Here is a 25,590-nt window from a genome sequence, read left to right as displayed (position 1 = left end):
GGTTTCCTGTCTCCCCGGAAGCATAGAGAAGAGTGATGGAGCAGTTTTATTTCAGAATTGTCAATATTTGCCACAGATGAGGAATTACCCTTCTGCAACAGCGTATTTACATTTTGGCAACAGCGTGTTTACATCTTAAATAGAAATATTAGATAGGAGTGTGTGAGGAGGTAGATTATTTTTTTTAAAAGCACACAAAACTGCGAAGGCCGGCGGCCTGGGGGTCGCCAGGGGAGCTGGGAGGCAAGGAGGCAGGTGTGGCCCTAGGACCTGAGTCACTGGTGGGAAGGGGTGAGGGGCGGGTGGGAGCCTCCGGGAGGAAGGGGGGTTCCTAGGGCCGAGGTCCAGGCACAGGGAGGGGTCAACATGAATAGCCCAGAACCAATTTTCTCCCCATTTTCCCCCAATTCCTCCACTTCGGATGCCCCTGAGCGTCTTTGGCCCGTCCTTGGAGACTATTGCACGTTAACTATCTGGGGCTTTGTCGGAGGGCTGTGGGGAGACATAACTAGCCACATAAATAGGAAAGTAGCGACCTATCCGTCATCGGTCATTTTTCTTTTATAACCTTTTTTTTTTGTCACCGGTGGAAATGGGGGTCCTTTCACGGAGTCCTCAGGGAAAGCATTCCGGGGGCCCTTCACCTTCTCTGGGAACCTTTGGAGGGTCTCTCTCTCTCTCTCTCTCTCTCTTGTTTCTTTAATATAAATTTTTATTGATTTCAGAGAGGAAGGGAGAGGGAGAGATAGAAACATCCATGATGAGAGAGAATCATGGACCGGCTGCCTCCTGCACGCCCCCTCCACTGGGGATGGAGCCCGCAACCCGGGCCTGTGCCCTGACCGGGAATCGAACCCTGACCTCCTGGTTCCTAGGTCGACGCTCAACCACTGAGCCACGCCGGCCGGGGATTTAGATTTTAGGGCAGATGCGTTCCCAAGAGCGGGCCTGCCTCCTCGCTTTCCCTTCATGCAGGGACCATCTGCTCACTGAGAGGAGACGAGAATCTATTACTTCTGACCCTGGAGTTGCCGTCTGGGCACCAGATGGTGCTCCCCCTGCCCGCTGCCGCAGTTCATCATTTATCCCCCCCCCCCCCCCAGCGCCGCGAGGCCCCCTGCTGCGGGTTTTTGAAAACGAACTTCATGGGGGTGACCTTGCCCTGCACAGTGCCTGCACTTCCGTGCACAGTCGCTACATCCCACGTCCACTGCCCTGTGTGCTCACCCCCCCCCCCCCCCCCCCCCGCAGTCTCTCTCTGTCCCCGGTATGTTTGACCCCTTTATGCTGTTCCTCGCCCACCCCTCCCCTCGGTGACCCCCTGCTGCTGTGTCTGTGAGTTCTGGTTGGTTTTGTTTCTTCATTTGTTGCTTCTGACCCTCCCCCCGCCCCCGAAGGCTCCGGGTCTCCGCAGGGGGACAGAGGTGGAGGGAGGGTAAAGTCCCAGGAAGGTGGGGGTGGGGGACTGAGGTGGTTATGGGGGGCCCGGGGTGAGGGGGTGCTCGGACTCCTCCAGGGCAGCCAGGAGCCATGGCAGGTTGTAGAGCAGTGGTTCTCAACCTGTGGGTCGCGACCCCTTTGGCGTCGAACGACCCTTTCACAGGGGTCGCCTAAGACCATCCTGCATATCCGATGTTTACATGACGATTCATAACAGTAGCAACATGACAGTTATGAAGTAGCAACGAAAATAATGTCATGGTTGGGTCACAACATGAGGAACTGCATTTAAAGGGCCAGCAGGCTGAGAACCGCGGCTGTAGAGGACGGTCATTCTGCCCCCGGCGTCCTCAGGGGGCCTCTTGGCCGAGCGAGGACTCAGCCATGTCCACCCTCACAGCTGGCCCAGCCCCTCCTCCTGCGGCCTCACCTCTGCCCTAGGCGAGGCCCAGCTGCAGAGAGGACTTGGGGCCGGAGGCTCATCCCGCAAATAGCCCCATTCAAGGCCCCGAGGTCTGCAGGGCCAGAGCTGCTGCCAGAAATAGACCAGCCGTGACCCCGGACGGCCAGGGCCAGCGGCCCGCGGCCCGGGGTCACCCTTCCTGCTCACGTGGGCAGCCAGCCCCAGCGCGGGAGGCCGTCCCGAACAAGGCGGCCTTGTGCGGCTCTCTGAGGCCCTTTTATCGTTGCCCGCCCCCTCCCCCCCCCCCCCCCCCGAGGCCCAGCTGCAGCCCCCTCCTCACAGGGACCCTTGGGCCCTTCGTGGAGGGACCGGCCAGGAGGGCCAGCGGACAGCGGTGGGTGGGGAGGGGCCGGTGAAGGAGCCAGACCCCCAGGGACCCCACAGCTGCTCCCAGCCCCTCCCGCCCCAGCTCCCCTCCCCGACGCGGGGGCAGGAGGTGACTCAGTCAGGGCTCCTCACATGGCGAAGCCGGGCAGGCTCTGAGGGACAAAGGCAGGTCGGGCTGGCAGTGGAAAGGAACAGATTCTGGCCCGGCCGGTGTGGGTCAGTGGTGAGCGTCGACCTGTGAACCAGGAAGTCACGGTTCAATTCCTGGCCAGGCCACAGGCCCGGGTTGCAGGCTCAATCCCCAGTGTGGGGCGTGCAGGAGGCAGCCGATCCATGATTCTCTCTCATCACTGATGTTTCTCTCTCTCTCCCTCTTCCTTCCTCTCTGAAATCAATTAAAGAAGAAAAAAGAAAAAAGGAGAGAAAGAAAGGGACAGATTCTGGTGCCAATGGTCAAAGCCAAGCAGAGGGGGTGGCTCGCCCGCCCGGGACGCCCAGGGGAGGACGTCAGTGCAGCCGGGCCAGGACCTGACCCGGTCTCAGCCCCCCGGCTCCGTGGGACACGGCTCCTCAGCTCTGGGAATGTCCCTCCCTCGTGGAGAAGGAGCGGGAACGCGGGGGGCGGGGGGACGGACGGGTGGGCGCACCCTGGGAAGCCGGGCGGCCAGTGTCCGGAGGGAGAGGTCGCCTCCCCTCCGCTGGTTCTCCCGGGGCTGCCTCCGTCCAGGTTCCCACGGATGCGAGGTCCCGGCGTCTCGGGGCGGAGTGGAAGCGGCCGCCCCCCGTCCCCCGGCCCGACAGCTCCTCCGGTTTGGAGACCAGCCCCGTCCGCGTGAGACGGAACGTCCCGGCTCCAAGGTCAAGTTCCCAGGGAAAGGGCTCCCTGGTCCCAGCTGGTGTCCACTCGGGGCCAGCTGTCCACTCGGGGCCTTCCCCGGGGGCTGGAAGGCGCAGTGACCGCTTTCCCAGGTCCTCAGACACACCCAGCCCAGCGGCGGGCCCCCCACATGGCCAGCCGGTGACCTGTCACCATGGAAACCGATGCCGGGCTGGCTGGTGTGGCCAGCGGTTGAGCGTCTGGGGTTCAAGTCTGGTCAAGGGCACGTACCTCGGCTGCAGGCTGGATCCCCGGCGACCGTTGGGGCATGTGTGGGAGGCAACCCATCGATGTTTCTCTCTCTGTCTCTCCCCTTCTCCCCCTTCCACTCCCTAGAAATCATGGAAAAAAATATCCTCAGGTGAGGATCAACAGAACAACCACCACCACAGAAAAGAGCCTAAACGTGTGGTCTCTGTTAACGTCTGGGCTGCCCCTCCCAGGAGCACCCAGGGGCGTCCGGTGGATGGAGCCCCCAGGGTATGTTCCCCGGGGCAGGGCCTGGGGGCCATCCGCTCCTCACACGTGGTCTCGGCTCCCGCACCGGCTCCCGCACCCACACCCGCCTGCCCCCCAGCCCTGGCTGCAGACTCAGCTCCAGCCTTTGCACCCTTAGTGTTTCCAGTTACTGATTCCGAGTTTCATTAATGATTTCCTGAGACAGGTGGTGTCACTGGAGAGGTGCCCGTTCATCTCGCTGTGATTGCAACAATGTAACACCCACGTGGGGTTTTTATTGCAACAATGTAACACCACACGAGCTTGTTATTGCAACAATGTAACACCACATGCGCTTTTATGAGAAGCAGATGGAAATGCTTGTAAAAAAGCATTGCAGCCCAAACCACACGGATGCTGAAAAAAACAAAGGTGCTGAGAGGTGACCCAGGAAGGGACGGTGGGTGCGTGAGTGACGGCTATTTTGGTCATCGTGTGACCTCCCCTCCCCCGACTTCCCGCTTCTCACTCACAGGGGGGTGTTTCAGAGGCGGGACCGGGCCCCCCAAAGCCCCCTGTCACTCAGGGGACCGGCCCAGCTGGCTCTGCCGATAGGACCCCCGAGGAGCCCAGCGTTGAGGAGCTCAGGCCCAGGGCCAGGAGCTACCATTTCTTTTGTGTTAATCCTCACCCGAGGATATGTTTCCATTGATTTTTAGAGAGAGTGGAAGGGAGAGGGAAAGACAGAGAGAAATGTCGATGTGAGAGAGACGCATCGATGGGCTGCCTCTTGCACAAGCCCCGGCCAGGGACGTGCCCTGGACTGGAATCCTTCCGTTCACAGGCCAGCACTCTACTCACTGAGCCAAAGCGGCTAAGTTCCAGGAACTATCTTCCTCCTCCTCCTCCTCCCCCTCCCCCTCCCCCTCTTCCCCCTCCCCTCCCCCTCTTCCTCCCCCTCCTCCCCTCCCTCCCCTCCTCCTCCCCCCCCTCCTCTGGGTGCTGGGCTCCGAGCTCACCCCTGGGACGCAGGAGCCTCGGCCCTTGAAGCCCAAAGAACCCCAAGTACTTGTTCCGAGGCTCCTCCCGCCTCCCTCCTCCTTCCAGGCTTGTTAGCAGCCAGTCCTGCGGTTCTGTTGGCCGAACATCCTCCGGGGAGGGTCAGCGGGCGGCACAAGAGATGGGTGGCTGCTCCCCCCGCCCCCCCCCCCCCCCACTGCAGGGGGAGCGAGGGAGAGGCGGCTGTGCTCAGCTCGGCTGATCAGACATCGCCTGAGGCGCAGGGCCGGCCCAGCCGGGGAGTGGGCTGTTGGCAGAAATAGAATTGGGCTCCTCCGGGATTTGCCTGAGAATTCACGGGCGTGCGGAAGTGCTGTCAGCGTGAGCCCTCAGAGCCAGCTCCCCAGACAACGGGGCAGAAACAGCGCGTCCCCTCCTCGCCGCTTGGGGCCCATAAACACTGTGGCTCATCGCTGCCCTCGGTGAGAATGAGGAGGTGCCCTCCGGTCAGGCCGGGCGCCCAGCGCTGTGTGTGAACGCGGGGCCCTTTCTCTCAAGAAGGACGGAAAGCGCTGGGGAAGGCTGGGCCAGAGCCAGTGTTTAAAAATGCATTTCTTCGTCCTCGAGCTTCTTTCCCGCTCCCCATCCCCCCGAGACTCTGGCGCGGCATGAAAGATACCGGGCAGCTTTGTCTGCTCCGAACGCGGCCTCCCGGGGCAGGAACACAACTCAAAGCAGCTGGTGCGGAACCTGGAATTGACTGCCTCCTCCAACAAGGCATCCGGGGCGATGGCTTCAGGCACGGCTTGATCTAGGGGCCGGCGCTTCCTTTGTCCATCCGGCAGATCGATTTCTCCACGTGTGCTTGGCTCTCCGGGCCTGGGGTCGCGACAGCGGCCTGGTTCCGAGCCTCGCGAACCCGCCCTCTTCACAGAAAGCTCACAGTTCTTTCTCAACGGTTTTTTGTTGTTGTTAATCCTCACCTGAGGATATTTTTCCCATTGCTTTGCAGAGAGAGTTGAAGGGGGGGGGGGGGCGGGGGAATGGGGGAGAGACACGTCTACCGGCTGCCTTCCACATGCGCCCTAACAGGGGGTGGGGAGCGAACCCCAAACCCAGGTATGTGCCCTTGACCAGAAATCAACCCCAAGGCTCTAGTGTGTGGATTGAGACGCTCTAACCACTGAGATACCAGCCAGGGCTCTTTCTGCATAGTAGTTTGTTTTTTGTTTTTTGTTTTTTAATTCATTTAAAGGAGAGGAAGGGAGAGGGAGAGAGAAACATCAATGATGAGAGACACATGGATCGGCTGCCCGCTCTGGTGTGAGCAGTGTCCCCTGGGGCTGCCTGTGGGTGTCCCACAAGCACTCGGGGTGGGGACTACTTTCACGGACGAGGAAACTGAGGCCAGGGGGCCCGGGTTCAAGGCTGCACAGCTGGGAGGGGCTTACTCCCAATTCTAGCTCTCGATCTGTCCGAGCCTCATGCAGGAGGCCTCTTTAGGCCGAAAGCGACAGAAACCCACCTCGGATCTGCTCTGGAAAAATCGGGGAGGGTTTGCTGGCTCCTCACCTCAAACCTCCACAGCTCAGGTCTGGCTTCAGGCATAGTGTGATCCAGCCTCCAGGTTCCAGTCGCTGCAGCCTTTCCCATTGGCCCTGGACAGACAACTCCAGTGCTCACTCCGATTGGCCATGTGGGGGTCAGGTGACCATCTCTGAACCAATCGGCTGCAGACAGGGCAGAGCCAGCGGCAGGTAAGAGCCTTTCCTATTGGCTCTGGTCAAACCCCGGTGCTCACTCTGATTGGATGTGCTGAGGCCATGTGACCATCCTGAAACCAATCACTGCAGTCCCGGGGAGACCTTCAAGGGAGCCCCGCCCAGGTCACAGGTGTGAGAACTTGGGGTGGGAGTAGGAGAGGTGCATGCTGGGAGTCCGCCTGCAGAATCTGAGTCAATGCCCCCCACCCCCCCACGACCCCGGATGCCCCAGCCGCCCCTACAGCGGGACCCCATGGGAGGACAGGGGGACGCACCGGGGCGTTTGCTCCCTCCTCACTTCCGGCCTGGACACGTGTCTTCGAGGCCCGCTGACCTCAGCCAGAGCCGGGGACCCAAAGGACTGGCCACCCGGACTGTCCTGGCCGGAGCCGCCCCCCCTCCACCCCCCCCCCTTGTCCAGCGCCTTCTTAGACCTGCGGACGCCCGTCCAGCCTCCCAGCCTCCCGGGCGAGCTCCCTCCCTGGTCCCGCGTGGACCGGCGTGGAGGGGGGCTCTGCACCGACCGGACCTGAAACACTAGCGGAGGCAGGTCTCGCGGCTCTAACGGAATTTGAATTTTAAACCGGATTCACGAGCTCGGGAGCCGCATCCTGCAGACGCGGCCGGTATCAGAGAGCTGCAGCCGGCGGCGTGTGCGCCGGAGCGAAGCCCGGCCCGGGATTTTCCACTCGATTTGCGACCGGAGCCGCGGCTGATGAAGGCGAAGCTCCCGGGGCGGCGGGCGATGGCGGGGGTCGCCTGGCCCCGGAGGCACAGCCCCCCCCAGTCCCGTGTCCGGGAGAGGCACCCCCCCCCCGTCCTTGGTGGAGAGGGTGCCCACACCCCGCGACCTGTGTTATGGTGCGCGACTGTGTGAGAATTGCTCTTTTAAAAAAATATGTATTTTTATAGATTTCAGACAGGAAGGGAGAGGGAGGGACAGAAACATCCAGGATGAGAGGGAATCGTGGATCAGCTGCCTCCTGCACGGCCCCCACTGGGGATGGAGCCTGCAACCCCCACCTGTGCCCTTGACGGGAATCGAACCAAGGACCCTTCAGTCTTCAGTCTGCTCTATCCCCTGAGCCAAACCAGCTAGGGCCCCCCTCCCCTCTCTCTAATATATTTTTATTGATTTCAGAGAGGAAGGGAGAGGGAGATAGAAACACCAATGATGAGAGAGAATCATGGACTGGCTGCCTCCTGCAGGCCCCCACTGGGGATGGAGCCCACAGCCCAGGCCTGTGCCCTGGACCAGAATCGAACCCCGGACCCTTCAGTCCACGGGCCAAGGCTCTATCCTCTGAGCCAGGGGGAATCCCCCTCGTTACCGCCCCCGCCCGCCGGTAACGCATTACAGCCTCAGGGAGCAGCGCTCATTTCTGCGGAAACCTCCAGCCTGGGTCCCAGAAGCGATTTCATTAGCGGCCTCATTTCCTGCCCCACCTGGCGGCGTTAAAGGCTCCTCTTAGGAATGACGTCTCCACGCTTGGTTTGCGGCGGATGGCGACTTCATTGCAGAATTTAGTTCCATGCGGCTCGGCCCTCGGGGAGGTGACAGCGGCGCATGCTAACCAGCAGGCGGCTTTTTACAGCTTCCCGTCCGTCCGCGCACCTGGGAGTCGTCAGCTTGAACCTTTTCTTCCTAAATGTGCACACACAGGAAACCGGGGGGCAGGTTTGGCAACAGCTCCCTCTTTGGGGAGCCTTCCAGTCCGATTATTACTCAAGGCTCAGCACACACCACCGTGTTCTCCAATTGGCAGGTTAAATAGCTCCCCCAAGTCCCGCCGGCGAGGCTCAGGGGTTGAGCGTCCACCTAGGATCCAGGAGGTCAGGGTTCGATTACCAGTCAGGGCACAGGCCTGGGTTGCGGGCTCCATCCCCAGTAGGGGGCGTGCAGGAGGCAGCCGGTCAGTGGTTCTCTCTCAGCATTGATGTTTCTCTCCCTCGCCCTCTCCCTTCCTCTCTGAAATCAATAAAAACGTATTTAAAAAAAATAAAGGCACCATTTCCGTGACGTTCAGTGTTGCACCGTGGACAAAGGATGTCCTCTCTGTGCTGGCTCAGGGGGAACCACTGCTGAACACAGGGCTTGGCTGGACCCCTGAGGGCGCCCCTCACACCCCACAGCCGGAGCAGCTTCACCCCAGGACCTCCCCCCACCGTCCCCCCTCTTTCCCCCGTGACCCAGCCCCTTGCTGCTCTCCCCTGTGCCTCCAAGCGCCACCCTGGTCCCTTCACCCTGCGGGAAACCTTGCAACTGAGTTACATGCCCGTTAAACAGGGGAGCGGGTTTTTGGGGTGTCTCCTGTGATGAACAGTCTCAACCCTGGTCCCCACGATATCCCAGTTCCTGCCTCTGTCTGGGGGGCGCTCAGCTCAGCTCCCCCGGGGCCGGAGGGACCAGCGCTGACCCTGGGCAGCGAGGGCTGACCCCGCCGGCCGGCTGTGCCCGGCTGGCGACAAGGCGGGTACCATCTGAGGATGAGCAGCGGGACTTGGCTCGGGGAAGCGGGGACATCGGCTTCTGTCCCTGCTCAGCTGTCACCGCAGTTTGTCCCCAGACCAGGCCCGTCCGGCGGATCCATTTCTACGGGAGAAAATTACATTTGAGAGGCAGTCACTGTGCGCTTGGAATTATAATTCCAGGAAATCGCATTACTGCTGTCTAGACTGGAAAAATCGAGTTTTGATGATTATTATTATTTTAAAATATACTTTTATTGATTTCAGAGAGACGGGAGAGGGGGAGAGAGAGAGAAAGGACAGAGAGAGAATCACGGATCGGCTGCCTCCTGCACGCCCCCTGTTGGGGATGGAGCCCGCGACCCGGGCAGGTTCCCTGATCAGGTATCAAAGCCTGACCTGGTTCCTCGATTGACGCTCAACCACTGAGCCCCGCCGGCGGGCTGAGTTTTGATGATTTCACCCATTTCCTGTTGCTCCGACGAGGGACGACGCTTTCCCAACGGCCGTCTGTCTTGTGCGCTGAGGGGTGCTTTCAGAGCAGCAGCATGAGGGCTTCTGGAAGTTTCTGGAGCGCTCGGTCTGTCCCGGACGGTCAGTCTGTAAGGCCCTGGTGCCCACTCTGGACCTGTTGGCCTTCAGACCTCTCCCTCCCCAGCCCTCTATCCTGGGCTGACCCGTGGGCTGCATGCCCCATTCTCACCACACACACGTGCAATTCATACGCGTTCAAACACATGCATTTTAGCAAGAAAAAAATAGAGGACCGATTCCCATGGAGCAGTAACGTTCACGTTAACACCGCACCGCTTATTAGCTGCCTTTCATTGCAGCCTGCATTTTGCATTCTCAGTCTGACTCTATCCACATCTATTCTGCATGCGTTCTGCAAAGCCATCGGGTATTGTGTGCTGTGGGTGATTTAAATATATCGTTATTGACTTCAGAGGGGAGGGGAGCGGGAGGGAGAGAAACATCAACGAGGAGAGAGAGTCATGGATCGGCTGCCTCCTGCATGCCCCCTACTGGGGATCAAGCCCACAACCCAGGCATGTGCCCTTGACCAGGAATCGAACCCTGGACCTTTCACCCTTCAGTCCACAGGCCAACTCTCTGGCCACTGAGCCAAACAGGCTAGGGCTCTTGCACATTTAAAAATAGAAATAAATTCAGGCTACACACACACACACACACACACACACACACACACACAGGAGAGGACACCTTGGACAAAAGGAGGGACTTGAACCCCGAACCCCGAGGGCCGTTCCATCAGGCCCATGCGCAGAAGGAGACGCTAGGGCTCTGAGAGGCACCGTCACCCCCTCCTTTACCTCCCCCCCTCGCTGACCAGGAGACCGACCGCCTGCAGTCCAGCCCACACCTGCTGACCCCAAGCCGCCTTCTCCCAGGGCGCCCTCCCCAGACGGTGCCTCGTTATCCCGGGTCCTCCTATTTGAGGCAAAATGAAACCAAGATGAGAAATGCGGGGGAAAATTGCTGACACCAGTGTCCTGGCCTCACGCACCATCCGTCATCTTTGCTGCTTCCTCAGGACGGTCTTCGTGCTCGGAATGACAATGTCCTGGCGCTGGGGGAAGCTCTGGGGCGCCAAGGCCGGGTGTGGGGGGGTCAGGGGGCAGCGCCCCAAGAGCGGGCACAGGAGGCCGGCAGCCGGGAGGGTGGGGATAGACGGGGAGCATGTTGGGGGGGCAGAGGGACCCAGACTCTCCACGGTCACCTGGGGGGTCCGGTTTGTGTCGGAGAAGGGGCGTCCCCAGCCCAGCCCAGCCCCACGCAGACCCCGGTGGAAGCTCTGGGCTCCAGCCCAGAGGAAAGGCCATCACACCCGTGGTCAGCCCAGGTGTGCGTGTGCTCAGGGCAGGTGTGTGCGCTCCAGTGGGAGGGCCCAGGAGGGAGCCACGGGGCGGGGCCAGCCATAGGGGCGGGGCTAGCCACAGGGGCGGGGCATACATGGGGCAGGAGCAGCCATAGGGTGGGCCACGCCAGGGGGCGGGCCCAGAGGTAGGGGCGGGGCCAGCAATAGAGGCGGGGCCCCCATGGGGGCGGGACCAGTCATAGAGGCGGGGCCAGCCGTAGGGGCGGGGCCAGTCATAGGGGCGGGACCAGTCATAGAGGCGGGGCCAGTCGTAGGGGCGGGGCCAGTCGTAGGGGCGGGGCATACATGGGGCAGGAGCAGCCATAGGGTGGGCCACGCCAGGGAGTGGGGCCAGAAATAGGGGCGGGGCTTCTAAGGGCGGGCCCAGCGATAGGGGCGAGGCATGATAGAGGGCGGGGCCCATTATAGGGGCGGGATCGGGGCCGGAGGGGCGGGGCCACACCGTCCACTGGGTCCAGGAGGTGGGTCTCAGCCCCTCTCCTTTGCCATCTGCTCCTCTGGACCTAAAAGCGAGGAGGAGAGTCGATCCGGGGCACAGCCTGTGCCGCCTCTATCATCCGTCCGCACCCGGTTCCACCTGGTTTTATAGCTTCTTCACTTCCCTTTCATCGGATTCCTCCTCGCCTTCCCTCCCGCTCCGAGGACTCATAAAACCGTGTTTAACCGCGTCTTTTCGCGATTGGCTTTTTATCTTATTTACTTAAAAAGTGTCTGCTGAGATTCCTTCCTAAGATTTTATTCTTTGGAAGCCTGTCGGCCGTGACTGATTTCTTATCGGGACGTGTTCTTGCAAAACGTCCGTTGCTGTTTCGTGGGCCTATATTTTAACTCTGCTACTGCGAAGGCACCGCGCGATGCATTTCATTCTGTTTGGGATGTGATTAAATTTCACGAATGATTATGTTTTGAACGTACGCGCATCCCGCGGAATATACAGCACCTCGCTGTTTGCACGGCGGCATCACCCCCGAGATGCCTGTCCCCCCCCCCCCCGTGTCCTCTGTCCCATCTCCCAAGGCCCCCACCCAGGCGCCTCCGGCTCCCAGCCACCACAGACACACTCAGGGCACACCTCCGGGGTGCCTGCTCCACCCTCCCTCCCGCCTGCAGGGCACAATGTCCCTGCGTCCAGTCTTCCTGGAACACGGGGAGGGCAGTTCGGAGCATCTGCCCGTTCCCCCCCCCCCCCCCCCTCACGGAGTGTAAGCTGAGCTGGAGTCAGGTCACCGGGCAGGAGGGGACCCAAGTGCGTGACGGGTTCTGCCGCCACCTTCTGGGAGCTGCTCGGCCCCAGCCCCAGGCCCACCCTGCACCCCTGGACCACAGGCCCACACGCTGCCAGCCCGCAGCCCTGGACTGGGAGGGGTCCCCGCCGGGAGTGAGGGTTCTCAGTATAGATGCCTCTTCTTTAAAGGGGACCCCCCACCCCCTTGCCCGGCCGGCATGGCTCAGTGGTTGAGTGTCGACCTACAGACCAGGAGGTCACGGTTCGATTCCCGTCAGGGCACCTGCCTGGGTTGTGGGCTCGATCCCCAGTGTGGGGCGTGCAGGGGGCAGCCGATCCATGACTCTCTCTCATCATTAATGTTTCTGTCTCCCTCTCTCTTTCTGAAATCAATAAAAATATTTAAAGACAGAAAGTAAAAGGTACTTCATGGCCCATTGCACGCATTCCCCTGGAAGGTTCTCTGTGCGCGGAAAACAAATGTAGCCGCGGTGACAGGTGTGTGCGCGACAGAGGAGGGACCGTTCTCATCCTGGAACCGCCTGGGGCTTGTTCCCTGCTGGGGACGGGACGGTGGAGCGGGGAGCACAGGGGGCGGGGGCGGCAGGGGCGTGATGGGCAGGGAGCTCTCCATCACTCTCCCTGGAACACCTGTCACCCCGTCAGACACACGACACGCTTCGGGCACTCGATGGAGCCAACAGCCGAGCTTCCCAAAGCCTCTGCACGCGAGTGTTCTGCCCGCCTGTTCTCCGGATCGAGCCCATCAAACACCGTGTTTTCCAAAACGTCTCCAGTCTCCCTCCTTCCCCGAGACCCAGGTGAGCGCGGGAGGGAGGGAGCCGGGGGCTAGAGATGCCATCAGTTTAATTAAAGTCTGAAGTTCAAGGTGGGGATGATTTATTACCGGCTTCCTGAGGCCCGGGGCTCAGAGCCCCCCTCCGAGGGGAGGGCCCACCCCTGACAGCCCGCACTCACCTGACAGGTTCTGGTCCCCAGCTCTCCTGGGGTCAGAGCATGGTTTCCATGGAAACCGAGACCTCGGCGGTGGATTGCACGGGCTGGTGTCAGTGGTGCTGAAACAACGCAGCGGGTGCAGGAGAACCTCCTAGAACAGACGCGGTGAAGTTTATGTAATTTCCTGAAACTCAGGAACCGCCCCCACGCTCGGGGGCGGGGGGCGGGGGGCGGGGGGCGGGGGGCGGGGGGGAGGCTTTCTCTCTCGGTGCGAGCCCCGCGGCAGGTGTGCGCCCGCATCACCGCCCAGCTCAGAGCTGCTGCGCGCCCGCCTGGGGGCCACGCAGATGCAGACGCTGCCCAGCCCGCGTCGTCCGCAGAGAGAGGGCGCACGGGGACACCGGGAACGCCGTGGAGCCTCTGTGAGAGCCCCCCGGGGGGAGACCTCCCTCGTCCTGGTCACGGCTCCCCACGCCTCTCTGGGCGGCCCCGGGGGACGGGCTTCGCGGCCGCCGTGCAGAGTTCGTGAAGGACCCCCCTGCCCAACCGATTCCCTCCCTCGCACACTCCGTCCTGCCTGCGCGGTGCCTGCCGGTGCACCTGCCCCCACCTCACCCCCTCGTGGAACTCGGCATCTGCACTTCCCTCCTTTTTTAAAAAAAATTAAGATTTTTTTCAAATATTTTTTTTTATTGATTTCAGAGAGGAAGGGAGAGGGAGAGAGGGAAACATCGATGATGAGAGAGAATCACAGATCGGCTGCCTCCTGCACGCCCCCCACCGGGGAGCGAGCCTGCAACCCGGGCAGGAGCCCTGACCAGGAATCGAACCCAGGACCCTTCAGTCCTCAGGCCGAGGCTCTATCCACTGAACCACACCAGCCAGGGCTAGAATGTCCTTTCTTTAACCGACACAAGGCACTCGCGGTTAACAGAGCATGACTCGTACTTCCCACAACCATGGCCGGTCCCCGAGATTCTATTTTTGCCCCGAACGCCCTGAACCCACCTTCCAGACTCAGGACCGTGCCAGAGCCAGGCCAGCCGCACGAGCCCGGGCAGGCGAGCTTTCCGGTTAAGAAAAAGCAATAATTGTTCATGTGTCTCCCGGGCCCTCAAGCAAATCCGGCTTTTCTTCCGCCTCCGCATCGTCTCCCCAAAGCACTCCGCCCGCCTCTCGCCGGCTCCCGGGCCATCGAGCCATGGAGGCAGGTGAGGGGAGAACTTGATTCTTTAACTAAATATAGCGTCTCCCCCGAGCCCGCCTGCCTGATGGGGGGAGAAAACCGCTGGGCTCCAGGTGAGCAGCAGCAAGGCAGGAGGGGCGAGTCTGGACCATTGAGGGTCCTCTCCCCGCCCCTCCCACTGCCTGGGTGGGGGGGTCGCTGCCTCACCTGGGCCCGTGCTCCCCTCCCATGAACCAAAGCCGTCGAATGCACGTTAGGGACAGGAAGCTTTTATTTCGTCAGAATCACAACACGTTCCGCTGCCGGGCACCCACCGCCCTCCCGCACGCCCTCTTCCCAAGGTCCCCCTTGGCTGGGGCCGCAGGATGACGAACGGCCGCCCAGGGACCCCGATAGAGCGTATAAATAACGCGGCTGCTCCTTCCTCAGTGGGAAAAGGCCTTGCTGGTCTCCTGACACATTAGCGACGAGAGTGCGTGGTGCGTGGGGAGGGAAGCACGGAGCTTCGTCCGAAAGACCCCCCAGGACGAAGGAAGAAAAGGAAATCCGAGTGTCATCGAGGGGTTCAGTGTTCTCACCTCCAGGGCTCCCAGGAGGGGGGGGGAGGAGCCAGGGCCAGGCTGGCACCGGGCACTTTTCACCAAACGCGGGGGGCTCTGCAGGGCCCCCTGGGAGGAACACCCAGGACGTGCGGCTCGAGGGACCCCTCGCAGGCAGGGTGCTGTGGTGACTGTCACACTCGCCGGGACACGGACAAGGTGCCAGAGGGCCTGGCCAGTTTGGCTCAGTGGTTAGAGTGCTGGCCTGTGGACCAAAGGAGCGTGGGTTCGATTCAGGGTCAAGGGCACGTACCTGGGTTGCAGGTTCAATCCCCGGCCCTGGTAAGAGGCGACCAATCAATGTCTCTCTCTCTCTCTCTCTCTCTCTCTCTCTCCCTCCCCTACGTCTCCCTCCCTCCCGCTCTCCGCTATAAGATCACTGGAAAAGCATCGTCGGGTGAAGATTAAAAAGAGAAGGTGCCAAGTGCGGGAGGGTCCACAGAACCACGGAAACAGCGGGCGGGCGTGCGGGCGGGAGGGCCGGTGCCGCCCGTCACAGTGAGAGGAGGGGTTTCCAGGGTCTGGACCAGGCCCGCACCGACCGGCGCGTCTCACAGGCGCGTGGGCCCTGTCCTCACAGCGGGTCTCTCCCCGCCTCCTCCCAGATCCCGCGGCGGCAGGGCCAATCTGCGACCTCGAACCCCAGCGACCGAGCTCGGCAGGATCGCGACCACACACGGAGTGGCCGTGACGCCGTGGCCCGGGGCCGAGTCCACAGACTCACATCCACTCAGAAGACGCAGCGCTGGGCCCCAGCCGCCTGCCCTGTGAGCAGCGGGCAGCGGGCAGCGGGCAGCCGTCGTGGGGACGTGAAGTAGCCCAGGTGCCCGTGAGGACGGGAGCCTTGGTCAGCGATGGGGGAAGTCAGGCCTCAGAAAACATCTGGACGGGCCCTGGCGGGCGGGCGCCCACGGCGAAGGGTCAGGAGGGGGGAGCTTCGAGGCCGCCTTCGCGTCTGAAGCGTCCACGCGCACGGGGGACGGTCTGAGGAGCGGCCGTGGCCCCGAAGCTCCGGGGACTCGGCGGCCAGCGCGTCAGCCCGCGGCCTGGGCGTCAGCGGAGGCCCCAGCACAGGCCTCCCACCTGTGGTCGCCCGCGGCGTGGCTTCAGGGAGCCGGTGCTGGGTGGGTTCTGCCGGCCGACACTCCTCGCTCTCTCCACGCACCCCCACCTGCCTCGCCCGACCCTCTGGGGCTGCGCGGGGACCTGGACCCCCAGCAGGACCCAGCCCTGTGGTCCGAGTCCCCCTCCTGGTGCCGGGCCGCTGGGCCTCGAGCTCAGTCACGGGTCCGACGGGGGAGGCTCATGGAGCAGGACAGCAGGCCGCCGAGTTCTGGGGAGCCCCGGGGGCCGTCGCTCGGCCGCTGGGGGACGGAGCCAGGGGGTCCGCCCTCGCTGTGAACAGGCTGCGGGCGGAGTGGCGGCCTCTGTCCGACGGGGTGGCGGTCACGGGGACCCCGCGGCCAGACGGCGATGGAGAGGGTCCCCCGGGCAAAGGCAGAGTGTGTCTCGCGTGCTGTCGGGGGGCAGTGCTCCGAGCGGCAGGCCAGCCCGGGTGGTGCGTGGTCTCGGCTCACACGGGGGACAGGTCCACACCGTGGGCAGACTGGCTGCTCTTGTCCCAGGGGCCGAGCTTGGAGGAGGCTGTGCCCGGCCGGGTCCCGTTCATCTGCAGGACGCAGAGGAGTGAGGAGTGAGGCCCTGCTCCAGGGCCAGAGACCTGAGCCCCCGTGAGTGCGGGAGCGAGCCTTGGGCCTTGGGCCTTGGGCCAGAAAGTGGCCTGAGGGTCCTCCCTGTGGGGGCCCCACTGCTCCCCAGAAATGAGGATCTTGAACTGGAGAGGGTGTCCTTCTCCCACCTGCCTCATCCCTTCCAGGTTCCGGTGTGCATTCATTCACTCCTGCATCATCCATTCATCATCCATCCATCATCCATCCATCCATCATCCATCCATTCATCATCCATCATCCATCCATCATCCATCCATCCATCATCCATCCATTCATCATCCATCATCCATCCATCATCCATCCATCATCCATCCATCCATCCATCCATCCATCATCCATCCATCATCCATCCATCATCCATCCATCCATCATCCATCCATTCATCATCCATCATCCATCCATCATCCATCCATCCATCATCCATCCATTCATCATCCATCATCCATCCATCATCCATCCATCCATCATCCATCCATCATCCATCCATCATCCATCCATCATCCATCCATCCATCATCCATCCATCATCCATCCATCATCCATCCATCCATCCATCCATCATCCATTCATCATCCATCCATCCATCCATCCATCCATCCATCCATTCATCCATCCATCCATCCATCTATCAATCCATTCATCATCCATCATCCATCCATCCATCCATCCATTTATCCATCCATCATCCATCATCCATCCATCCATTTATCCATCCATCATCCATCCATCATCCATCCATCCATCCATCCATCCATCCATCATCCATCCATCCATCATCCATCCATCCATCTATCAATCCATCCATTCATCCATCCATCCATCCATTTATCCATCCATTCATCCATTCATCCATCCACCTGCTCTTGTATCCATCCATCCATCATCCATCCATCATCCATCATCCATCCATCATCCATCCATCATCCATCATCCATCCATCATCCATCCATCCTTCATTTGTTCATCCAGGACAGAGGACAGCATGTGGGTGTAACATCGGCCCAGGGTGTGTAGGGTCCTGCAGGCCAAGGTCAGGTGTGAGAGGTCAGGTGTGAGAGGCTGAGCAACAACCTCCAGCACCCCCCCCCCCCCATTGCCCGGCAGCCGCCTGCATAGCACGAGCCCAGGAGGAGGGACCCGCGGGCGGGAGGGGCCGGAGGCTCAGGGTGAGGAGCCCAGGGCCTCAGCTCCACGCAGCCCTCGGTCAGGCGGAGGCTCAGCGCAGCCAGCGAGCAGCCTGTGTCCATCTGACGGACCCTCCAGGGCCCGCGAGGGCAGCGCCCTGGGGTCATGGGGTCAGGGGTGCGGGCGCCCAGGGCGGCCCCGGCGACACCACACCACTCACCACGTCGGAGCTGAAGGGCTTCGGGTTGGCGTTGCGGCTGGAGCTGCTCGTGAGGGACCAGACCTTGGTTTTATGCTTGAAGGCAGCTCTCACCTTCGGGGGCAGATCGGGGTTCGGGGTTCCTTAGCAACAGCGTCAGGGTTGAAGCAGGAACCATCGGGGCTCCCTGAGGCGGCCTCCTGCCCTCCCCCCCCCCCCCCCCGCCTCCCAGCAGGACATCCTGAGGGCGGAGGCTTGGAGGTTGCTTAGCAACAGGAAGAGATGGAGGGGCTGAGGGGAAGCAGCCCACCCTTCAGACTGTCACCCCCACCTGAGCTCCCTGCCCTTTCAGAAATGAAAACCCACCCGGCCGGCGTGGCTCAGTGGTTAGAGCATCAACCCAGGAACCAGGAGGTCAGGGTTCAACTCCCGGTCGGGGCACAGGCCCGGGTTGCAGCCTCGACCCCCAGTGGGGGGCGTGCAGGAGGCAGCTGACCCGTGATCCTCTCTCATCATGGATGTTTCTCTCTCTCTCTCCCTTTCCCTTCCTCTCTGAAATCAATAAAAAAAGTACATATTTTTAAAAAAAGAAACGAAAACCCGTTTCCTGGCTTCCCGCCGTGGGAAGTGCGGGACGGGGACGCACCTCAGAATTCAGGAGACAGTGGAAGAGGAAGATGAAGAAGCCCTGGAAGGAAGGGAGGGGAGAGTCAGCCCCCGCGGCTGTACAGACGCTCCGGACTGTTCCGCTCGCCAGGCCGCACACGGGGCGGGGGGACCGGGGGGGGGGGGGGTGCGGGGGAGCAGCTCCCACAGGCCCAGCCTGTTGTTGGGGAGCCGGAGGGAGCGGGTGCTCTCGGTCCGTGAGGAGGGAGGGGCATCATGTGACCCACGGTCAGGTGACCTGGCGGCAGCCGCCCCTAGGACCAGGGGTGGGGGCCGTGCTGGGGCCAAGATTCAGGGACAGGCGATTCCCAGACAGGCTCCGCCTGGGAGGGGAGGGGGGTAGGCTGGTAGGCTGCCCTACACGGGCCCGGAGGGCACCCCAGGCGCCCACCTGCAGGGAGTTGAGGATGGCGAACGCGTACTGGAAGGCCACCGCCTGGTTGTTGACGGCCAGCACCCCGAAGACCCAGGAGGTGCCCAGGATGGGCAGCAGCACGGCCACGGCCTTGGCCGTCAACCTGGCGGAGAGAGGGTGACGCCTGGGGTGGCGGGCGGGGCCGGGCGAGGGCACTGGCCGGGGAGCGGCCCCTCCCTGGGCGCCGTGGCGAGGAGCTGGGCACCCGGACGGGGACGCGGGTCCCACGGGCTGGCTCCGGGCCCAGTCACCAAGGACACCAGAGCAGCGCTGGGCACCCGGCGCCGGACACAGGGGCCGGTGGGAAGCGGGTCCCAGGCGCCCACGGAGGACACGGGGTGGTGTGGGGGGACAGGCCCAGCACCCAGAGCCCTGCAGGCCGCTCGTGGACTCGCTCGGGAAGGTGGCTCCGTGGAAAGGGGGGCCTGGCCCCCGGGCCCGTAGCTGAGCGGGTGCAGAGTCGTGGGACCGGACGGCACTGCGCCCAGGCTTCTGACTCCGGCTGGGGGACGGGCAGCCTCGCAGGGCAGCCCCGCTTATGTTCTCGCCACGGAAGGGCATGGACGTGACCCCTGACCCGTCACCCCAGACCCAGGGTCATCCTTCTGCCCCGGGGCCCAGCCACCAAGGTCTCCAGAGGCCGAGAAGCCCCAGAGGCCGGCCACCTGCCAGGTCAGCCCGCGGGCTGGGGACTCGGTAGAGGAAGTGCCGTATCGACCTGCGGCCGACAGGTTTCCCGTTCCCCTCGGATCAGAGGATTCGCTGCGGCCAGTCTCTCCCGCTCAACGCCCGCTGCCGGCGCCCGCGCCCCGTTCTCCAGCCCCCGGTTCCCTGGCCTGTGGTTTGGGGTGTGGGGGTCTGACTGCTCCTACGGCCAGGGCGGACCTCCCCCCTCCGCTGCCCGAGCCTCCCCCGTGGGCGGGGCACCCTCCGGCCCACGCCCGCGTACTTGAAGGCGCTGGGGTCCCCGTGGACCTTGTAGTTGTCGGCGCTGATCTGGGAGATGACCCTGGTGACGGCGATGAGGATGCCGATGTTCACCTGTGTGTGTGGGGGGTGGGGGGGCGGGGAGAAGGGGGGACAGTGAGGGCTGGAGTGGCACCTGCCCAGCACCTGACTCCTCCTGGCGCCGCCCTCCCCAGCCAGGGCTGCACACCCCTGGAGGGACGTCACCCGGGTCCCTGAGCACCTGCCCACAGGCCCCCCAAGACTGCCCTCTGGGGGCTCAGATCCGTGGGGCAGAGAAAAGACAGCAAAACAGACCGGTTCTGCCCGGCTGGTGTGGCTCAGTGGTTGAGCATCGACCTATGACCCAGGAGGTCAGGGTTCGATTCCCGGTCAGGGCACAGGCCCGGGTTGTGGGCTCGATCCCCAGTGGGGGGCATGCAGGAGGCAGCCGGTCCATGATTCTCTCTCATCACGGAGGTTTCTCTCTCTCATTCCCTCTCCCTTCCCCCCTGAAATCCATAAAAATATATATTTTAAAAAGAACGAAGGTGTTTCCCCAGCCAGGGTTGGGGACATTGGCGGATCCCAGAGTCAGTTCCCAGCACAGGGACAACCCCATCGGAGAGAGGAGCCAGCTCCCAGGAGAACAGCCCGGAGGCAGGGCCCAGACACCCGCAGGGGCTCATCTGACCCCTGACCCCCGACCCCTGACCCAGCCGTGCCGGCACCGGCTCCTGGCCACCAGCTTAGAAATCCCATTCCCATTCAACCCCGAGTGGCCCTGTGACCCTGGGACCCCAAACTGCCGTGGGGGCTCCCCGAGGCGTTCGCCAGCCTTCCCCAGGCAGCCCTGGGCCCCGGGGGCTCCCTGACCAGGAGATGTGGGGTCTGAAACACGTATCTGCCCATCCCCCCCCCCCCCACACCTGCAGCCTCGCCTGGAACCGGGACGTGGGCCAGTCTCCCCCTGTCATCCGGGACACGGGTCCGGCCACGGCCCCACCAGGGGACAGAGCCCCGCTCACCAGAGGGAGCGTCTCAGGGCCCAGGCCCCCCCCCTCCCCCCCCCCCGCTCCTGCCCCTCCCACCTGGCGCAGGCACCTACCACGATGACCAGCAGGGCCGGGGCCACGAAGGCCCAGATGGCGCCACTGTGGAGGGACAGCCAGCAGCTGCGGAGGGAAGGGGACCGTCAGCCTTTCCTCTTGTACGGAGAGCAAGTCCCGTTCCGGGACCGACCCCGGCCTGGTCCCAGCACCAGCCCTTCCTCATCCGGTGCCACCGCGGCCGTCCGCCGCCCTTGGAAATGTGCCGGGAGGTGGCGACCGGTGTGAAATCTCCTCGGCTGCGCCCCGAGGGCCGACCCCGCCTGGTGCACCCGCCTGCACCCCCCACACCCGGGGGTTCCCAGCTGACCACCCCCCGGAAGGGCTGGAGTCACCACCCCGGCTCCAGGGGTGACCCGTGTCCAGGGAGGCCACGGGGACCAAACTGTCCCATCAGCACCCTCTGCCCACCAGCTCCCCATCCTGGATGCCCCTGCCCCCGCCTCGGCCAGGCCCTGCCCCAGAGGAACCTGGGGGACCAGCGCCCAGGCCCGGGGACCCCTCACGGCCCTGTCCCCGCGGGATCCCGCTCACTTGTTGGTGGTCCCGTAACTGTCCAGGGCACAGGAGATGGAGATGACGCAGATCAGGAGCGGGGACCCTGCGGAGACCAGAGGGGGCCCATGAGCCCGCGCCCCCCGCTCTCACTCCTCAGTCCATTTACTCGTTTTGTGCCCGATTCACACAAAGAACCACGGGCAGGGTGCGGACGCAGAGCACCCCGTCCCCCAAGAACCTACGGCCTAAACGAGGAGATAACAGCCCGGCCGGCGTGGCTCAGGGGCTGAGCATTGACCTGTGAACCAGGAGGTCAGGGTTCGATTCCCGGTCAGGGCACAGGCCCGGGTTGTGGGCTCGGTCCCCAGTGGGGGGGCCTGCAGGAGGCAGCCAGTCCATGATTCTCTCTCATCGTTGATGTTTCTCTCTCTCTCTCTCTCTCTCTCTCTCTCTCTCTCTCTCTCTCTCTCTCTCTCTCTCCCTTCCTCTCTAAAATTTATAAAAATATATTTAAAATGAAGAAAAAACATTAAAAAAGAAAAAAACAGATAAAAAGAGAACACCCATAGAAGTCAGAAACGGGAACAAGTGATTCCCAGGATGTGAGACCTTTGCTCTGGTTTGGCCAACATGGTTCTCCTTCTATCTCGGCCTCTTCCAGGTGCAGAGATCCCCTCCCATCCCACCCCATCCCACCCCATCCCCTCCCCTCCCCTCCCCTCCCCTCCCCTCCCCTCCCCTCCCCTCCCCTCCCATCCCATCCCATCCCGTCCTGCCCTCCCCCAGCCCCTCGCCTCCCCCAGCCCCTCACCTCCCCCAGCCCCTCGCCTCCCCCAGCCCGGCACCTCCCCCAGCCCCTCCCCTCCCCCAGCCCGGCACCTACCCCAGCCCCTCCCCTCCCCCAGCCCCTCGCCTCCCCCAGCCCCTCGCCTCCCCCAGCCCCTCACCTCCCCCAGCCCGTGGGCACCCACCCCAGCTTGTCACCTCCCCCAGCCCCTCGCCTCCCCCAGCCCCTCGCCTCCCCCAGCCCCTCGCCTCCCCCAGCCCCTCGCCTCTCCCAGCCCCTCCCCTCCCCCAGCCCGGCACCTACCCCAGCCCGGCACCTACCCCAGCCGACCCCGTAGTAGTAGCGGAGCTTGCTGTCCTCGGAGCCGAAGACCCTGATGACCAGGCTGTAGAGGTGCAGCCCCTCCACCAGCATCCAGGCGAAGGCGCTCAGGAAGAAGTAGTGCAGGAGCACGGCCAGCACCTGGCACGGGACCTGCGAGCCCAGAGAGGCCCAAGGTCAGTCTCCCGGGCATTCCCGGGGCCCCAGCCTCCCAGCACCCACGTCTGGGGCGTCCTCTGGGTCACGTGGTCTGATTTCCGCCCTGGGAGTCGGGCTCCCTCCCGGGACCCCTGGGGAACCATCGCTGCCCCCGGCTCCCTCCCAGGCACAGCGACTGGTCAAGGAAGATGGGGAATCAGATCCGGCTGATCAGCATGCAGAGCCCCGTTCTCTGCAACGGGATTGGCTCAGAGGGGACTGGAGCTTTGGCCGCAAGGCTGGTCCCCGAGGGAGGCCTGTGGGAAGGGGGTGCAGCCAGGGGCGTGGCTTCCCCCCTAGACTCTGGATGTCAGTCTGTCCACCCCCAGGTGTCAGTCAGCCAGACACCATGCCATCTGCAGGCCACCCTCTCGTCTCCCTGGGGGACCCCGGCCAGCTTTCTGGGGGTCCCTCTGCGTTCAGGTTGGAGAATTCCAGCGGCAGGCGGTGCCACCCCGGGGGCATCTGGGGAGGACGGGGGGGGGGGGGGGGCCTCACCGTGCCCGGCCGGCAGTGGAAGCTGATCAGCAGCAGGACCTGGGCCACCAGGACGGCGGAGGACAGGTTGGCGTGGATGTGGTAGCGCTGGTTCCGGATGGTGCTAACCGAGCTGAGGGCGGGGGGTGGGGGCAGGGGTGAGGCTCAGCTGCTATCACTCCTGGACCCTCCATGGCTCCCGGCTGCCCTTGGAAATGACCCGGCTCGGGCAGTCCCCACGGCTCAGTGAAGGCCGGTGTCCCCCACCTCCACCAGGTCCCTCTGCACCCCAGGCCTCAACATGAAAAGTGGCTGCGGACGCCCGGCCGGTGTGGCTCAGTGGTGAGCGTCAACCTACGAACCAGGAGGTCACGGTTCCATTCCCCGTCGGGGCACAGGCCCGGGTTGCAGGCGTGATCCAGTGTGTGGGGCGTGCAGGAGGCAGCCGGTCCCTGATTCTCTCTCATCATTGATGTTTCTCTCTCTCTCCCTCTCCCTTCCTCTCTGAGGATATTTTTTTCCATTGATTTCGAGAGGGAGTGGAAGGGAGAGGGAGAGACAGAAACACATGGGATTGGTTGCCTCCCGCAAGCGCCCCTGACCAGGCCCGGGAGCCAGCAACCAAGTACGTGCCCTTGACGGAAATCGAACCCAGGACCCTTCAGTCGGCGGGCCGACGCTCTAGCCACCGAGCCAAGCCTGGGGCTAGAAAATACATATTTTTTAAAAAGTGACTGAGGAGCAACCACCCAGCTGTGACCTTCAGCGTCCAGACCCAGCTCCGGATACAAAGGCTGCGGCAGGGAGATCGAGGGGATGGGGGAGGGGGAGCCAAGGGGGCGGGGAGCGGGGAGCGGGGAGCGGGTTCATGGTCGCACGGAGCCGCCAGCCTCCGGGACACGGACACGGGTGGGGGTGGCGGCGGCAGGGACTCACGAGAGCATTGCAAAGGTGGCCAGCGTGACCGCCAGGCAGAGCACGGACAGGGAGCAGCCGATGTAACTGATGGACGAGAGCGCCACCTGGTGTCCGCGCGTGAGCTGTGCGGGGAGCGGAGCACCGGGTCAGGGCTCAGCTCAGCTGGACCGGGACTGGCCCTGCGGTGGGTGAGGCCGGGACCAGGCCGGACCGAGGGGCCGGTGCCCCGCTCAGATTGGGGGCCCCTGTCTCGCCGCCGTGAGTGCGCGGTGGCCTCCAGGTCCTGCCTCTCCCTGATGCCCTGTTGCTGCTGCCCGTAGAGGTTGTGTCCTTCAGGGCCAGCCCTGGGTTTGCACATGCAAAGGCCCCCATGGCCCCGCCAGCCGCGACCTGGGACTGCAAGAACCCTCCCTCCCCCCCCGGGGAGCCTCGCTTTGGGGTCCCGCTCCGCCCCCCCCCCCCCCGCCCTGCCCTTCCTAGGCGGTAGCCAGAAGGGGTGCCTTCGTTTCCCTTATGGCTCGCGAGAAGGTGCCATTTCGGCGTGCGTCTTCGTGTGTTTTTAGCGTGGATAATTTCCGCTCTTTGCACGGATAATTTTAAACCACTCTCAAGCCGACCTTCCCTGGCAATGAGTGGCCGGGATTTGCTTCTGCGAAGACGCCCACAGACGATCTAAATCTGGGGCCGACACTGCGTGGGGCCGGTTGGCAACCGGCCGTGACTGCTCTCAGGGTTTGTCTTAAGCGTATTGGACGAGGCTGCCTCCCTCCCTCCCCTCTGCCTGCCCCGCCCCAGCCCAGCAGGCCCCCCAACTTCCAGCTCAGCGAGGACGGGACCGGGAGGAGGCCCTGCTCGCTGCCCTCCAGCCGGGCACAGCACCCCCTTCCCTGCCCCCCCTCCTGCTGCCACATGTGCCTCTCGGAGCCAGGAAGGTCCTCCCGGCCTTCGGCTCACTCACAGGGCGCTTCCTGGCAGAGCCTCTCTGACCACACTGTCAAAAGGTGCTGTCAGGCCTGGCCGGGCCGCTCAGTGGTTAGAGCACCATCCCGCTGGGCCAGGGCTGCGAGTTCGATTCCCCGTCAGGACACATAAGAGAGTCAGCCAACGAACGCACCAGTAAGCGGAACCTCTCTCTCTCTCTCTCTCTCTCTCTCTCTCTCTCTCTCTCATCAGTTAGTGAACATTAAAATGAGAAGGAAGTGTTCACCGATCACCTGCGCCACCCCCTCCATCTCCGCCTTACACCTTTGCTGTACAAATGGCTTCTGGGGAAAGTGACAGAAATGGCGCCATTTCAAAGTGCAGCTGGAGCTGCCTCAGAGGAAAGGCCTGGCTCGTCTCACCCCCAAAACCTCTGCCAACTTCGCGCCCCCAAAACTGCCTGCGAAGCTGACGGGGAGCGGACCCGGTGCCCCAGGGCTGGGCCGTAGGACGCTCTCGGTGAGCGCCCCCCTGCGTGGCTGGCTTATAGCACCCACAGGGATCCCTTCTTGATTCCCATCATCCCCCCCGCGCTTCCTGAGGGGAAAGCCACTTGGGTGTCTGCCTGCACCAGGGCTT

At 63.0% G+C, this 25,590-nt stretch overlaps 1 protein-coding gene across 2 annotated transcripts in view; it reads right to left on the bottom strand.

The window, feature by feature from the left end:
* Positions 1-14,297: 14,297 nt before the first annotated feature.
* The window catches only part of ADGRD1 (adhesion G protein-coupled receptor D1), a 36,031-nt gene continuing 24,738 nt past the window's right edge, over positions 14,298-25,590 (bottom strand). For both annotated transcript variants that reach the window (XM_059677013.1, XM_059677014.1), the window contains 10 exons: positions 24,049-24,152; positions 23,134-23,245; positions 22,437-22,590; positions 21,366-21,432; positions 20,831-20,897; positions 19,727-19,818; positions 18,754-18,880; positions 18,343-18,384; positions 17,718-17,810; positions 14,298-16,312 (listed from right to left, as the gene is read on the bottom strand). In XM_059677013.1, the coding sequence (XP_059532996.1) occupies positions 16,217-16,312; positions 17,718-17,810; positions 18,343-18,384; positions 18,754-18,880; positions 19,727-19,818; positions 20,831-20,897; positions 21,366-21,432; positions 22,437-22,590; positions 23,134-23,245; positions 24,049-24,152 (954 nt within the window). In that variant the 3' untranslated portion in view covers positions 14,298-16,216. The remainder of the gene's footprint in view (positions 16,313-17,717; positions 17,811-18,342; positions 18,385-18,753; positions 18,881-19,726; positions 19,819-20,830; positions 20,898-21,365; positions 21,433-22,436; positions 22,591-23,133; positions 23,246-24,048; positions 24,153-25,590) is intronic.

This window comes from Myotis daubentonii, chromosome 19 (assembly GCF_963259705.1).
Source record: "Myotis daubentonii chromosome 19, mMyoDau2.1, whole genome shotgun sequence".
Taxonomy (NCBI): domain Eukaryota; kingdom Metazoa; phylum Chordata; class Mammalia; order Chiroptera; family Vespertilionidae; genus Myotis; species Myotis daubentonii.
The sequence above is the reverse complement of the archived record's forward strand: the minus strand, read 5'-3'. Positions and strand labels throughout refer to the sequence as shown.